At 37.5% G+C, this 17,460-nt stretch overlaps 1 protein-coding gene across 1 annotated transcript in view; it reads right to left on the minus strand.

Moving 5' to 3' along the window:
* Nucleotides 1-17,460, minus strand: part of LOC123525673 (importin-13-like) — an 89,814-nt gene that overhangs the window by 46,073 nt on the left and 26,281 nt on the right. Inside the window, exons 10-13 of the mRNA XM_053539771.1 lie at nt 16,766-16,850; nt 16,013-16,114; nt 14,982-15,083; nt 2,492-2,693 (exon numbers count right to left, since the gene is read on the minus strand). Of these exons, the coding sequence (XP_053395746.1) occupies nt 2,492-2,693; nt 14,982-15,083; nt 16,013-16,114; nt 16,766-16,850 (491 nt within the window). The remainder of the gene's footprint in view (nt 1-2,491; nt 2,694-14,981; nt 15,084-16,012; nt 16,115-16,765; nt 16,851-17,460) is intronic.

The following is a 17,460-nucleotide window of genomic DNA, read 5'->3' on the forward strand; positions in this document are numbered from 1 at the left end:
GCATGACACGTCGTTTCATCATGAGGAACATTTATGCTGAGTAATATTGTTATCCCTTGATGGATGACTTTCTGGACCGTACGGGAAAAAAAAAATTTATTGCCCTTTTGGCCTCCAATTGTGCCCTTTTGTTCTTTGAGCTAGGGGCTGGGTTTTTTGCGAAGACATTTGTCTCATCAGGGGAATTTTGTGCCAAGAAATTCAAAATCCTTATGGGGCAGAGTTATAGACTGGACAAGGAACAGGGGGCCATGGGGCCCTAATCGCTCCATGTTATCTTGCATTGAGGAAAAGAAGGACAAAAGGTCCTCGAAAAAATATCTAAGCCCAAAAGGGGACAGTACAAAAAAGGGAAAAAATTTAACCAAAAAAGAAAAAAAAATTCTTAAGGTACAGTTTTAAAATGTCAAAAAACACCTACAAATTGGAGGTCCACTGTTGTACCACAAAAAAGTGGTCTCGGTTTTTCCCAGGCCCAATAAAAAAAAAGTTACTAAAAAAAAGCTATTTATAGTACGTAAAAGGGAAGAATTAAAAAAAAAAATTATTGTAAGTAAAGGAAAGAAGGATTCCCAAAAAAATCTGTTGACAAAAATGAAATTTAAATCGTATTCATTAGTTGGGATACCCTTTTTTTAATTTAAATAAAGGGGGGGTAATTTGACATAAAATCAGTCCTAGTTATCTACCCTGATTGGCTGTGCCCAATTTAATGCATAATGAAATTTAAAATAAGCCCTAAAAAGTACTTATGATATAAATCCATTTTGATTACAATGGGGGAGGTAATCAATTAAAAAACTCTAAACCCCTACGCTTGGATCTGATTTGTCAGGGAAACCCCAAGGAATTTTTTTGTTGAAGCTATTTGGAAGTTTGTTCAATAAAACCATAATGAAGTCTCTATATGGCTGAAAAACCCAAAAATACCCAAATTTTGGCCCTTTTAAGGGGCCATAACTCGGGAACCCCATGAAGAAATGGGGGTTTCAAAAAAGGGAACCAAGTTTTTGTGGTGATAAAAGTTGTGTGCAAGTTTGGTTAAAATCAAATCATAAATGAAGTGCTATTGTGCAGACAAGGTCAAAATAGCAAATTTTGGGCCCTTTCGGGGGCCAAAACTCTGGAAACCCCATAATGGAATCGGCCGTTCAAAAAGGGGAACCGAGATTTAGGGTGATACAAGTTTGTGCCATTTTGGGAAAAAAACAAATCAAAAAAAAGTTGCTATTTGCAGAAAAGGGGTCAAAATAGAAAATTTTGGGCCCTTTCAGGGGCCAAACTCGGGAAACCCATAATGGGATCTGGCCGTTAAAAAAGGAAACCCGAGATTTATGGTGATACAAGTTGTGTGCAAGTTTGGTTAAAATAAAATCAAAATGAAACCTCATCGGCAGAAAAGAAATTGTGGAGGGACGAGGGCGATCACAAAAGCTCCCCCCTGTCCCATGGGGACAGGTGAGCTAAAAAAGCCTATTGACCTTTTGCCCCCCCAATAGTACCTTAACCTTTGAGAAAGGGCCCCGGGGTTTGGCATGACATGTTGTCTCATCGGGGGAACATCGGGCCCAGAAATACTGAAATCACTTAATGAATGACCAGTTAGGGCCCAGAAAGGGAAACGACTTTTTTCATTCATGTTACATTGATGCTAATTGTGCCCTTTGCCCTTTGAGCTGGGGTCTGAAATTTGGCATGAAATCATCTTATTATGAGGTAAAATGTCCCCAAGTGATATTAAAATCCCTTGACGGAGGGGAGGTTTATGGACCAGACGGGAAAAAAAAGCCTTTTTGACCTTTGCCCTCCAATTGTGACCTTTGACCTTTGAGCTAGGGCAGGGGGTTTTTTTGCGCACAAATGTGGTTTCATGGGGAAAAATTTTGCCAAGTATTATTAAAACCCCTTCATGGATGAAAGAGTTAGGGGACCGGACACGAAACGCCCCTGTTCATGCCATGTTTACATTTGACTGCAAAGTGTGACCTTGACCTTTGAGCTAGGGGTCTAAAAGTTGTGCAGTACATCTGGGGGAAAATTGTCCCATGTGATTTAAAAAACCCCTTCATGGATGGGGATTTTGGGCCCGGAAGGGAAAAAAAGCCTGTTGACCTTTGCCCTTAAATTGTGACCTTGACCTTTAACTGGGGGGTCCGGTTTTGGGCGCATGACATTTTTTCTAATGGGGACATTTGTGAAAAGAAAATTTTTAAAATCCTTCATGGTAAAAGATTTTTAGGCCCCCGGACACGAAAGTACAGACCGAGAAAATGACGGAATGACAGAACGACGAAAACCCCAAAACAAGATAAAAAGGGTTTTTCTTCAACCAAGGTAAAAGGGGACTAATAATTTAAAAAAGTATATCCCTTTAAATGTGCTGTTGTATTGCATCCCAAATTTTAACCAAGGTGTGACCCCCCACGCAGGGTGATAAATAAGTAGACAATTCTTCGAATAGTAGAGGTAAAAAAGATCCAAGTATGGTTACCTGCAGACCAGGTTTCATAAACCTCGTCAGATGGGTACTGTACTTTGATCAAAAGGTTTTCTATCAAGCCTAGGTAAACAGGCTGGAACATGGGCAGAAGAAGCTGGTACTTCTCTGGTTCCAGGTCTTGTAAATTATCCTGAAATAAATGTAAATTATCCTGAGATATTAGCAAATTATCCTCAAAATACTGTAAATTATCCTGAAATAAGTGTAAATTATCCTGAAATTACTGGAAATTATCCACAAATAATTATAAATAATCCTGAGAAAAATGTTAATAATCCTAAAATAGTTGTAAATTATCCTGATATCAACTGTCATAAATCATTGTTAAGTACTAATATCTTATTATCCTAAAACCCATGTACCTTATCACAATATTATTGTAAATTTCCACAAACTTGTCTGAAAAAAAAGTTAGAGCAAGAACGTCTCTAGAGTAAACCCCTTTTAAAACAGCTTATATTACATGGGTTTCGTTTGAGGGGTTAATTTACAAAGACGTTACAAAATGGGAAAAAGAATTTTCCCCCAGCGTTTCTATTGGGCCTTTTTCCCCCAAAAATCATTTTCCGACCTCCTTTTTTTTTGAAAAATTGAAATGTTTGTCGGGGTTATTTTTTCATTTATAAAAAGACAATGATTTTAAGTCATCTTCTGTTTTGAAAATACTGTTTTTTAACAAAGAAATTTTCCCTCTGTTTAGATGTCACAGCACAATTTCCCTCCTCCTATTAGGCCCTGCCACCATCCCCCTAGAACTGGAAAAGAAGACTCTGGTCTTCAAAGAGTGAAGCCTTATCTAACACTTTTTTAAACCCCGAGGGCCTGAGGGCCCCTATATCGTCACTGGTTTAATTGTTTGGTTAAAAAACTTGCTAAGCTTTCTAAAAAAACAAAAAGTAATGAGGGTCTGGTAAAGATTTTCAAGATAAGTAAAGAAATCTGTTAAAAAATTTTAAGGTGGCCCCAAATCTCCTTTGTGTCTTCAAAAAAAAGAAAGAGGTCAGTAGGTAGGGTTAAAAATTTTTAAAAACCCGTATTGAAATTGTATCAAAAGTTCTACATGGGGTCCAAATTTCCATGCTGATTTAAAAACAAGAGGGCCATGTTGGCCCATATCGCCAACAGGTTAATCTCGACCCGATTCGAACTTTATCTAGAATCATAAAAAAATCATTCTGAAAAATTTTCATAAATACTGAGTCACACCCGTTGCCTCTAGGTGTTACAAGCTTTTCCTGTCTGGCTACTGACCTAGCTTTTGATAAAGGGACCCGTTTCAAATTTGATCTACAAATCATTAAGACAAACTTTGCCCAAGTTTCATAAATAATGGCCTCAATTTTCAAAATTTTTTTTCCCTTTGTTTGGACTCGCCCTATTTTTGATTCCACATGCCCGTTTCGAATTTGATCAAAAATCATTAAGACAATGTTTGACCAAGTTTCATAAATTTTTGGTCACAACGGTTGGCCTCTAGATGTTCCAAGCTTTTTCTTTGCGGCCCTAGGCCAGTTTTTGACCACACAGACCCAGTTTAAATTTTGTCTAGGATCAAAAGAAAAACTTCGACCAAGATCAAAAAGATTGAGTAAAAAATTGTTCCCTCTAGAGTTTAACAAGTTTTTCCCTTTGATTTGATGGGGTGACCTATTTTTTGCCCCCACAGATCCAGTTTCAAATTTGCCCAGAAATCAAAGACTTGTTCTGCTATGTTTCAAAAATATTGGGTCAAACTGGGCCTCTAGGTGTGTGTGTAAGTTTATTTATCCCGCCCCCAAAGGAACCCTCCTCTGGGGGTTTTATCAAAGGTTTAGTCTTCTTAGTTGTTACTTTCTAAAATTTACGTCTTTAAGTTTTTTACATTCATTTATTTGTCTACGTTGTTATTCGTCAAGTTGATTTAATCAAAAGTTGGTGATCCTACGTTTTAATCGTCAAAGTTATTTATAGACTTCTTAACTGGTCGTCTCAGTACAGCTCGATACCCCTGGCTTTTGACGAATCTATTTAAAAACTAATTTTTTGTTCCCATGTATTATGTTTCTGCCTATTTGAGTCTACGGTTCGTCTTCTAAGGGTTAAAAAAAAGTCTGGTTGATCCATCTGCAGGGGCCAATGTGTCCCCAAATTCCCCGTCCCCCGGCATCGACAGTCTCTTTCTGTCACGAAACCAGCTGGGTAAAACAGAAATTTGACAAAACAAAAACTCTCGGGGGATGGCAAATCCGGTGTCGATTTGGGGGTGTCATGGGGCCCCGACCCCAATTTTTCTGCATTGACATGCGTTGTTCCACCGAGGACTCCTTGCCCAAAGTGTTGCATCTAGAAGTCCTCATCCCGTTGTTGACAAGTCCCAGTTGGTGATACCGAAGATGTTTCCAGGTCATTCAGGCGGGTTTTCCGCCGATCTCAAACCCCGGTTCCCCGAGAAAGGCCCAAACCCCAATATCAGTTCAACCGACGTGGATCGGTTTTTGTTCTCTTTCAAAGGGCCCCTCCTCAAGTCAGTCATGTGTCGCAAATAGGTCAAGTGAAAATATACTTTTGCCCCAGAAAAGGACATATTTTCCCTTCCATGACGTGAATGTTCTGCGCTTGGGGAAAGTGCCTCTGAGGTTCACAATTTTTCCCTTTGAACGGCCCTAGGACCTAGTTTTTTTACCCACATGCCCCGTTTCAATTTGATCTAGAGATATAAAGAAACTTTCTGCGGTATAAAAAGATTGGGTCAAAATTGGGGCCCTCTAGAGTGTTCACAAGTTTTTTTCCTTTGATTTGACTGGGTGCCTATTTTTTGATCACACTGACCCAGATTCGAATTTGACTAAAATCATAAAGAAATCATTTCTGACCAATTTTCAAAACCCCGGGGTACAACGGGGCCCTTAAAGGTTTCCCCCGCTTTTCCTTTGATCAGCCTACTGGATTTTTGAATACACAGGGCCCAGTTAATTGTCCTAGAGTCATAAAGGGCAAAAATTCTGCCCAAAGTATCAAAAGTTTTGGGGTCAAATTGGGGCCTCTAGAGTGTTCACAAGTTTTTCCCTTTGATTGAGGGGGTGTCCTTTTTTGGCCCCACATGCCCCAATTAAATATGACCAAAAATCTAAAGACATCATTTGACCAATTTTTTTAATTTTGGGTCACAACTGTGGCCTTAAGTGTTCAAAAGTTTTTCCCCTTTGACCGGCCTAGACCTATTTTTTGATCCAACATGCCCCAGTTTTCTAATTTGCCCTTGAGACTAAGACTAATATTCAGAAAAAGTTATAAAGATTGGACCCAAAAAAGTCCCCTCAGGTGTTCAAATGCAAATGTTCGGACCCCGCACGACGCCGTCGCATGATGGAGCCGATGACACCGGAAAATGACCGGTCATATAGTCACCTTGTGACTTTGGCTTGGTGACAAAAAAAGAAAGTAAGTCAAAAGGGTCGATTAAGATATTCAATTTGATTTTAAAAATCGATAAAAAAATTTAAGGTGGTTCAAATTTTTCTTTACGAAATTTAAAAAACGAAAACGTGGGTCAGTAGGTCACGATTTCAGTGGTCAAGGTCAAGTAAAAAGTGCCCCCAAATTACTTGGGGTAGGAAAAATTATATTAAAACAGTCTAGGAAAAATGATCAGAAATTTTTTAAGTTTCTTTCTATAGAACTCGTACAATGACCCCCGGGGTGGGCCTCTTTTCACCCAGGGACAATTTGAACAATCTTTTTGGGGAACCATAGGCAAGTACATCCAAACAAAGCCTTAAATTTAAAAGGATTTTTGTTTTTTTTCCTAATAAGCATGTAAAATTGGGACCTTTGGGTGGGGTTTTTATATTGGGGGGATAATTTGAATAACTTTTTTTAGAGGTTTACTAGGAATGAAAATACCAATTAAAAGTTTCCCCTTAGTTTCGACAAGAACTTTTTAAATTTTTTCCCCATTCAAGTCTATGAAAAAACTGGGCCCCCCGGGGGGTGGGGCCTTTTTCACCCCAGGGTAATTTTTGAACAATCTTGGAGGGGCCCAAAAGGAAATTACTGCCAAATATCAAAGGCCTAGATTTGCGGTTCGACAAATTTTTTTAAAGTTTTTTTCCAATAACTCTATGAAAAATTTGGGCCCCCCGGGGCGGGCCTATTAAAAATGGCCTTTTGAACAAATGCATAAGGACCAGGGGGTTTGTTACTGCTAAATATTGGCTCTACCCCTTGGGGGTTTTGGACAAAAAGATTTTCAATTTTTCCCTATATAGTCAATGTAAACCCATGTGACCCCCGGCGGGCCCCTATTTGACCCCTGGGGGATTTTTAAAACAATTTTGGTAGAGGACCACTAGATGAGCTCATCCCAAAATAAAAAACCCCTATATCTGGGGTTTCGGGCAAAAAGTTTTTTAAATTTTTTCCTTTTGGTTCCCGGGGAAACCCAAGTTCTGTAGGAATTCAATTATTTGAACAATTTCAAAGAGGACCCCCAAGGAACGTCCCTGTGAGTTTCGAAAAATTGGTTTTGGTTTGTTAGGAGGAGATTTTGTTTAAAGGAAAGTGGGCGGACGCGGACAAGGACCACCATTTCGGACGACAGAAGCCCCCGGGACGGACAGACCCCGGATGGGATGTCAAAATAGTCACCCTTTGGCTCGAGGGCTCTTGATTTTGCTATAGAGGCCTGATTCAAATACTAATTTACATTATTTTTTTAATTTTATAAAAAAATTTTTTCATATCATCTAATAAAATGTTGACAGTATTTTATATCGTTTTGGGTATCATTAAAAAAAATTTAAATCCAAGTTTTAAAACCCAAACAGAAAGGGTCATACAACCCAAAATGGATCTATTTTTAGCTCTCCTTCTTTTTGCCAAAATATTTTGCCAAATCTCCCCTTGGGAACAGGAGGAAAACCAAATAATTTATAACAAAAAAAAAACCTTTTTTATTGTTATAAACAAGATCCTCTTGACAAAAGGGAATAAAAGTGTGTTAAGGTTTTAGCCCAAAATAGAGACCCCTTTTTAAAGAAAAATTCAATTCCTACCAAAACCTATTTACTAAAATGTTAAGGGGGGAGGGGGGAGGAGGAGCGTAGGTTTAAGCCCCAATGGACAAAAAACAATTTTCCTTTTTCCCTTTTTTTAGAAAAGTTTTATTTTTTTTCAAGACTTTTATTGATTTTTAAATTGTAAAAAAAATTGGAAATTGTTAAATTTTTAGAAAGAAATTTCTTCATTCAAAGTGAATAACCTCTAAAAATTTTTAAGAATAACCAAGCAAAACATTTTTTAAAACATTATTTTAAAGGGCCCAATCCTTAAAACCAAGATTTTAAAGTAAAAATGGACTAGTTTTTTATTCAATAGGAAAATCCTCTGTTTTTTGGGGGGTCACTAAAAATTAAAGAAACTAAATTTTGATTTTGGGTTCACTGGTTGAAAGCAAACATTTGCACCAGGGGGCAAAAGTTAAACAATACAATTATGTTTTCAACCTTTTAGTATTATTGACTGAAAATTAAAAAATTAGAAAAAAATCATAATGAAGGGGCATGTGTGTTTTTTTCACTGTTATGTCGACCCTTAATTTTCAGAATATTTTTTAAACCACAAAGCTAAAAAACCACTAACTCAAAAACTAGATCCGATTCGTTATGGAAAATACACAGCAAAATTTCTTATCTAAACAATTAAGTGAATTAATTCCCCTTTTTGTTAAAAAAAAAAACCCAAAGGGAAAATTTATATAAAAAATTTTCCCACAAAAAGACTTAAAATCTGTTTCCCTTTTTATCACTCATCTTTTTTATGGAATGGACAACTCAAGACAAAAAAAAACAGAGTAAAAGTTTATGGATATAATAATTTCAAGGTAGGTGAAACAATTTGCACATTTAATTTTATTTTAAGGGTAATTTCTAAATGTAAAATGTTTCCTAGGCAAAATCTTTCTTTATGTAAACAAATAGAGCCGTGCCATGAGAAAACCAAATAGTGGGTTTTCGACCGCATGGATCCGCCCCCCCTGCGCATCCGCGCAGTCTGGGCGGGTCCCCTGTTCCTTTTAAAAACCCATTGGAATTGGAGAAAATGTTTGCGAAAAGCAGGATCCCGACCAGACTGCCGATGCGCAGGCGGGGCTGGATCCGTGGTCGCAAACCCACTATGTTGGGTTTTCCCCCGGACGGCCTATGTGGGGTTGGTCAAAAAAGCTATTAAAGGGGAAAATGAACTTTTGAAAATAAAATATATGAAATTTATTTGTCACAACGCTTTTTAACCGAAAATCCATGATAATAAGTCCCCCATGCATATTAAAAGAGTACAGTATAGTGTGTTAAAATGAAAAAAAAAAAGTTTATTAACCTCAATAAAAGGCTTTTTTTAAAAAAAAAAGTGCTTGAAAATACGGAAAGAAATAATGTAGAGCACAAACAGATGTGATTTCCTCTGTAGCTCTGGTGAAAATTTTAGTTTGCAGAATCAATAACAAGCTGCTTTTTGTGCAGCTGTGTAAAAATTTCACTGTTTTTTATTTTTGAATGTCTCAAGAGCCCAAAGGTGACAAACTAAAGGGCCCAAAGGGAAAAAAAAAAGGGCTTGAAGAGGAGGAGGGATAATGTTGGGGAAACTTGGGAATTACTTAGTAAAATTTTCTCAACCCCTTTTCCATGTATATTTTGGGCCCTCTGAAGGGAAACACAAAAAAGAGTACTCCCCTAGTTTTTGATACACCCTTGCGACTCGACTTAATATAATACAGAATGGTCGAGTGGCAGCCTGGGTAAAAAATCTTTGATGACAAGATGAAACAACATTCCTGGCTACTGTTTCTACAATGTGTGAGGGCAGATCCTCCCTTTCCCCTTCACATTTCTTTAATTTAAAAAAGGAAAAACAAACTTTAAAGTTGTGGGGACAGAGTATGTGAAGAACATAATGCCAAAATTCCCCCTTTAAACGCTAGGGCTTTACCCCAAAAAAAAAGGCCCCCCCTAAAAAAACAGGAAATTTCCCGGAGTTTATGACAAAATTTGTTTTAGATTCCCCCTGTAAACATGGCCCTTTAAAGCTCAATGGTTAGTAAAAAAGCATAGGGGGCTGGCCTACAGAAGAATGAAAAGATATTGTAAGACTAAGGATGTTTTGTTGTGCAGTGGGCAGTAAGAAAGGTCAGTACAGGAAAATGAATGGAGAAATTCTTCATTGTGAAAGATGTCTGATGTTTAGTTTAAACTCCCAAAAATTACGTGTTACTCCCTTTTGAAAATGATTTTTAAAAAAATTTATCAACCCTCAGTGTGATGGGTCTTTTAAGTTTCTTTTTAAAACGTATTTTTTTATTTTATACAGAAAAAAGCTCAAATGAATGGCAAGAAAACAAATTTTTTGATGTTTGAATTGTTGCTTTTGCATTACAGAACTGTGTTAGACAAGAAAATTCCACATTAAAACAGGGAAAAAACCCGATGCAGGGAAATTTATCTTCAAAAAACACAAACTTCTAGAAATCCTGAAAATCATCATACAAAGTGAGGGGGGAGCACTTCTTTATATCCCCATTGATATTTTGGGTGGAGTTAAGGAAAAAATTTTGGGGGGATAAGGAAAAAACCTTACCCATCAAAAAAAATTTATTTCTCACTTGTTTTCTTTTACTGCCAACTTTAACATTTTGTACAAGAAAAGTTTTAAGTCAAAAATACCTTATGAAAATAAATGGTGCACCGAAACTGAGCTTTATATTTTCCTTCTGAACAACGGCCAGCGGGAAAAAGTTTAGAAAACTCACATGCAGCTTTTAACACCCCCCTTAGTCTCACTAGCTCGGGAACTCTAAAAACATTTTCCCCAAACAATACTGTATCCCCTGGCACTAGCCTTTTTTTCAGCAGTTGAGTTCGTGTTCATCGGAAGACTAAAACTTGCATCGCATTGTTTTTATGGGGGAATAATAGGAACAAGGGTTTTTACTGAGGAATACTGAAACTTGTAGATTTTACATTTTGGAACCCGCATGTCTTGTAATTATTGCAAAAAGAGTCTTAGGCTGGGTTCTCGGAATCAACCCAAAGGCTGAAGAACAACAGTATCCACTGCATTTTGTTTGATTCTGCGGTGGAAAAAACTGTGTTTCCACAAGAAAATAAGACAAAAGTTTAGTCTTCCCAAAAAAAATGTGGAAAGGGATCAATAAATGAGCCCGGATGGATTTGGGGTGTTGTTTACTCTCTGCCTTATTCTTTCCTAAAACAAGACCCACAGTACCTTAGGAGCTGCAGAAAAACATCAGGCCCTCACCCCCTTGTCACAACCATCAATCAAAAAAAAACCCCGGTCACCCAGAAACACGCTAAAATTTCTAGGACAATGTTTCGAACAAGAAAAACGACTATGGATGCTTTAGTTTTTACACAATTCTCTTAATTTCGTGCAAAAAAAAAATGTACAAAAAAAACAATATGTAGATGCTAAAGTATAGTCAATGGAAAACATTTTGAAAAATTTCCCAAATGGATGAAAGCTTGATTTAAGAAAAGGATATATCAATGCTGCCCCCATAAATCAGGGCGCTTTTTTACATTTAAAAGAAATTTTGAAAAAAAAAAGTATGACTTGGTAGATTACTTTTAAAGTTCAAGAATGCAGGGTGAAGAAGAAACCCAACTAGATTCACAATTTAAAATTAACTGGGGTTGCCCCGGGATTTTTCAGATACAATTCGTAAAAAATTTCCCCAGAAATTTTCCCACTGCATTAACAGTTCCTCAAAAGAATATAACCCGTAGTGCAAAGAAAAGCAGGAAAATAAGTGATGCACTCTAAAAAGAACATTTTTAGTACTACTGCACGGATGCTAATATAGATGTTTGACCTGATTCATCGTGTTCAATTTATAAGAAAACAAATTGTTTGTTATAATATTGTTTAGAAAATAGGGTTAGTTGTTAGTCAAGGTATTGCCAAGAAAGTGAATACATGTATTTTATTTTTAATTTAAAAATCAACCCCAACTTGTGCCTACCTTACACAACAAATATTATGTTTACTTTGCTATTATGTTAAATAGACAGTTTCATCTGTTTTGTACTCATTATGTCTTTATATATAAACAAAATTAACTGCTCAAAAAGTCGAAATATTCATTAAAAAATGTAACAATGCATTTCTGTGTGTATGTGTTTGTTCTCAGCTTCCTTTTTAACAATTTTTTGATCATATAAACAACGGTTTCTACTTGTTGCAGTGCGCACAATGTCCAAATTTATAGTGCTGCCTCAATGGAATATTGTGCTGTGCCATGTGACTATCCCTCCCGCACATTACCTAACTTGATTAAATTACCCGGGCCCGTGCTGAATATCCAGGGAAAACCCATGCCTACGAGGAAGTATAGTACCCTTTTCTGGTCCTGGTATACATGGCATGAGAGCAAAAATACCAATTCCCCTCGAAGCCCCTATATAGCCCTTCAATGTATGTACAGAGTTCTGCTGTTTGGGTTTTAGTCACATGGGGCCAAAATAGGTATATAGTGCTTTTCCCGGGTTTTAAAGTGGAAGAAGACCTTGGTTTTCCCCCCCCCGGGATTATAAGGGTGTGGGCTGGCACCTTTGGAACTACACCAGCCCTGGAGGACCATTATTTTACATTCGATCCTTTTATTAGATTTCCTCTTTCTTGCCATTTTAAAGTCAAAACCCACAAAATGTAGCAATTTTAAAATTTTAATGATTGAAAGAAGAACCCAGGGGTTCTCCCGGGATTATTTAAAAGGGGCGACTGACACCTTACAAACTACCCTCAACCTAGAGGTGCCCCTTTAAGATTCAAAGGGGGAACCCAAAACCCCCTGTTGCCAGCTTGTTGCTTTCCCCACATAAAAAATTTTACAGCCAAGAGAAGTTTCGAAATCGTCGGGGCAAATGGTTTTTTGTAAGAGCTTAACATTGGCTATGTGGCCCCTCGTTGTATTGATTATACATGTATGTATTGAAACTTCGAGTAAACCAGAAGGGGAAGGCTACTCTACTGTTTCATACAGGGTAATGCCTGGTATACTTGAAAAATTTTTAAAAATAAAGGCAAAAAAATAAGAACACTTTTGAGTGAATGCAGTTCCAGCTGCAAGAAGTCATATCCTCGGGCATGTCTTTCTGTGAAAAAGGGGGATAACAAAATACCATTCTTTTTAAACAAAGAAAAAAAAAAATTCAGATCCAATTCAGCGTTTGCAAAGTTTTTACTTTTTATCAATTAATACCTTAGGTTTCCACTGGACCTTGACCTTTTTTGTATTGACCCCTAAAACAACAGCTTTATCCCCCGACCACAGGCAATAATCCATTAAATTTTGGAAACAGCCCAAAGTGTTTTCAAATTACGAAGCGAAAAACATTTTCAGTCTCTGGGTCACTGCAGCCATGATCTTTGATATGCTGACCCCCAAAACAACAGGGTCATCTACTGACCACAGGGAATCATTGTATACCAAAGCATTCTCTAGTTTCTGAACCCTAAATGATTTCCTTTAAAAGGTCACGTGCAATTGACCTTTAAAGGATGACTCCAAAAATAAACATAGGTCCCCGACTGAACATAGGCAATATCTTAAAAAAATTTTTTAGGTTGAGGCCCCACCATTTAAAAGGGTTTCCAGTGCAAGACTTTCGTTAATAATAGATTTGATTGTTTTGTTTGTTTTTGGGTTTTTTAAAGCCTTTTAACGTATTTTAGTTTTTTAACACGGCAGTTAACCGAAATAAGTGTTCTTGGTTCGTCCAGTAAAACCTGTTCTCTGAAATAACTGCCAACTTCCCCCCATGAATCAAGGGAGAGGGGAAATGATAATTTTAAAGGGACAATGTCTTTTATCAAAAGAACAGGGAACATACTGCCCCCCCAAGGGGCAAAAATGACCCCTGATCCCAATTTGGGGCCCTCCCCATTGGTAAGCGGTGGTTGTTTAAAAATATAAAAAAGTCTTAAAATATTGTATTAATCAATTACCAAAATGGAAAATATCCTTGAAGATATCAGTACTTTTTGTGGTCATAACACCCTTGTCATACTGACCCTCAGCTGACCTCACCAAGCATCATCCCCCGGGAAAGGGCGAGGGCCCACCATTATTGATGGGGAAATTTTTTCCCTCTTAAGTGTCTGTAACTTGACCTTGAGGGACTGACCACGAAACAATTTGGGGTCCTCCATTGGCTAAAGATAATCATCCAGTGAAGTTTGACCCGCTTGACCAAAGTGTTTCCCAGTGATTGAATAAACACCAAATAGTCAACCTCTGAGGTATTGACCAGCACAACAATTGGTGTCCTCCATTGGCTAAAGATAATCATCCAGTGAAGTTTGACCCCCTTTTTCCCAAAATGTTTTCCCCCCCGTGATTGAAAAAAAACCCAAATAACCCCTGAGGTATTGACAGCAAAACAAATTGGGGGCCCCCATTTGGCTAAGACAAATTCAGTAAAAATTTTTACCCCCCTTTACAAAGTTTTTCCAAGGGTTAATGAAAAAACCCAAAAAGATCTAGTAACCACGCATCAAAAGACTGGCAACAAAAAAAACAATTCTTTTTCCCGACCCCAAAGGGGAGGAGGCATTTTATTTTCATTTTTTATACAAGCTTTTCTCAGATTTTACCAGAAGAAGTCATACCAAAACTAGACTAATGAGTTTCTGTATATCTGACTTCTTGTTTTTTGTCTTCCCACATGACAGTCTATAATCATTTTGTGTGGTTCTTGCTAAGATCTACAATCTGGGGGAATGCCTGGAAGTATCCTGAAAATATAAAGAGCACAGTCAAATTTTGTTAAATGGTTCTCCATAATGATACTACAAACGGGCAATACCCTGGCATGTTCCCGAAAAAAAAAAGAACACAGCAAGTTTTTGTTTAGAAAGGTTCTTGCTAAAGATACTACAATTGGGGAAACCCTGGATTATCCTGAAAATTAAGAGACCAGCAAGAATGTTTAAAGTCACTCTAAATTAAATGAACTACAATAGGCAAATTAAAGTAAAATTGTTCTCCACTAATATATCAATTGGGCAATACCCCGGCTGTATCCTAAAAAATAAGCGAAAGAGTCAAGTATATGTTGGGAAAGGCCTTGCTAATGTATACAATTGGGGAATACCGGCTGTATCCTGAAAAATAATAGGACACAGTCAAGTCTATGTTGAATGGCCTCGCTAATGATACTACAATCCCGGGGAAAACCCCGGCATGTATCCTGAAAATAATGTGACCGTCAAGTCTATGTTAGAATGGCTCTCTGCTAATGATACTACAATCTGGGCAATACCCTGGCATGTATCCTGAAAATATATAGTGACACAGTCAAGTTAGTTTGAATGGCTCTTGTAATGATACTACAAACTGGGCAAACCGGCTTATCCGAAAAAATATAGTGAAAGAGTCAAGTTATGTTGGAATAGTTCTCTGCTAATGAAACTACAATCTGGGCAATACCCTGGCATGTATCCTGAAAACATATAGTGAAAGAGTCAAGTCTATGTTAGAATGGCTCTCTGCTAATGATACTACAATCTGGGCAATACCCTGGCATGTATCCTGAAAACATATAGTGAAAGAGTCAAGTATATGTTGGAATGGTTCTCTGCTAATGAAACTACAATCTGGGCAATACCCTGGCATGTATCCTGAAAACATATAGTGAAAGAGTCAAGTATATGTTGGAAAAAGGTTCTTGCTAATAAATACAATTGGGCAATTTCCCCGGCAGTATCCTGAAAAATATAGTGACACAGTCAAGTTTATGTTGGAATAGTTCTCCACTAATGATACTACAATCTGGGCAATACCCTGGCATGTATCCTGAAAACATATAGTGACACAGTCAAGTTTATGTTGGAATGGTTCTCCGCTAATGATACTACAATCTGGGCAATACCCTGGCATGTATCCTGAAACTATATAGTGACACAGTCAAGTTTATGTTGGAATGGTTCTCTGCTAATGATACTACAATCTGGGCAATACCCTGGCATGTATCCTGAAACTATATAGTGACACAGTAAGTTTAGTTGGAAAGGTTTTTTCCCCTAATGATTACAATTGGGCAATACCCGGCATGATCCTGAAAACTATGTGCACAGTCAAGTTTATGTTGGAAAGGTTCTCCCCTAATGATACTCAATCTGGGGAATACCCCGGCAGTATCCTGAAAAATATATAGTGACACGTCAAATTATGTTGGAAAGGTTTCCACAAGATACTCAATCTGGGCAAAACCCTGGCTGTATCCGAAAATAAGTGACACAGTCAAAATTTATGTTGGAATAGTTTCCCCTAATGATAAACAATCTGGGCAATACCCTGGGATGATCCTGAAAAACATAAGTGAAAGAGCAAGATTTAGAAGGTTCTTGCTATTATATACAATTGGGCAATACCCCGGGATGTATTTTGAAACTATATTGACACAGTCAAGTCTATGTTAGAATGGCTCTCTGCTAATGATACTACAATCTGGGCAATACCCTGGCATGTATCCTGAAACTATATAGTGACACAGTCAAGTTTATGTTAGAATGGCTCTCTGCTAATGATACTACAATCTGGGCAATACCCTGGCATGTATCCTGAAACTATATAGTGCCCCAGTCAAGTTTATGTTAGAATGGTTCTCTGCTAAAGTCTACAATCTGGGCAATCCCGGCATGTATCCTGAATATATGTACCAGTAAATTTATGGGAAAAGGGTTTTGTAATATACTACAATCTGGGGAATCCTGGGAGTATCCTGAAACTATATAGTGACATCAAATTTTTTGGAAGGGGTTTTTGCTAGTACTACAATTGGGCAAAAACCCTGGCATGAACCTGAAAAAAATATGGACAAATCACTTTATTTTACATGGTTTTCCCCTAATGATACAAACCCGGCAAAGTTAAAAGGGGACCCCCTGATCGGAGGGCAGCCACTAAGGGGCTTTTTAAAAACGTCTATAAACTGATATTCATCTATTTTTCATCCCATAATTCTGGTACTTGTCAAAAATCACAAAAAATTAATGCTTTCACCTTCGACTTCTGACCGTTTAGGGGTGTTTCTTTTTTGTTTAATGTTACATTTCCAGGATACACGATTTAATATACCTTCACAAATTAGGTTTTTAGCAATCAAGAATCTGGGATTGTTTTTCAAAAAAGAATTTCATTTTCTTTGGGTCACGAAAACCCCTTCCTATGAAGGGAAAGAGTGCTTTCGAGTTTCGACTTTAAAAACTTACCATGTCATGGTCATTTATTGCTGAATTTAACATTCCTTGTAATTGTAGGACCAAGGGAAGTAACTTCTGTATTGTGTATGGAAACCTGAAATGAATATAGAATAATGACCCTAGGTTTTTTTCCTTAAAAGTTTTCCTTCATTCAAAGCTGTTCTTTTTGCTTGTACAATGTTAATAAGTAAAATGTTGATGATGTATCTAAAACATTTTACATAAAGATTATCAAAAAGCCTGAATCGAAATATAAGATTTGAATACTGTTTCCTATTATTTACCTATGTGGAAAAAAATTCACAAAAATATTTTGAGGAAACTGCTGAAAAAAATGCAGAATACCAACAGACGATCTAAGAACACTATAAGGTTAGTAACTATATCAGGAGAAAAATTTACATGGAGTCACTTGCTTTAATTCACAGACTCCCAAATTCTAATGTGTTGGGTTTGAGTCCCAGCGAGAGCAAAAGTTAACACATCAACACCATTATAGACTTTCCAGCTTTTGATCGTTTATGGAAACCTCGGGTTGACCCTCCAAGCATTATTGTAGGCAAAGATGGGCACCTGGGTAGAACCATCGACCTTCAGCAAGCTGGCTGGATGGCTTGTTTACAGGAAAGAATTGAGAAGCACAAGTGAGGCTGCGAATCCAAATATGTGACGGGAAAGTGTTTCAATGTCAGGCCATGGAGGCC

This window comes from Mercenaria mercenaria, chromosome 3, assembly GCF_021730395.1.
Source record: "Mercenaria mercenaria strain notata chromosome 3, MADL_Memer_1, whole genome shotgun sequence".
NCBI classification, from domain to species: domain Eukaryota; kingdom Metazoa; phylum Mollusca; class Bivalvia; order Venerida; family Veneridae; genus Mercenaria; species Mercenaria mercenaria.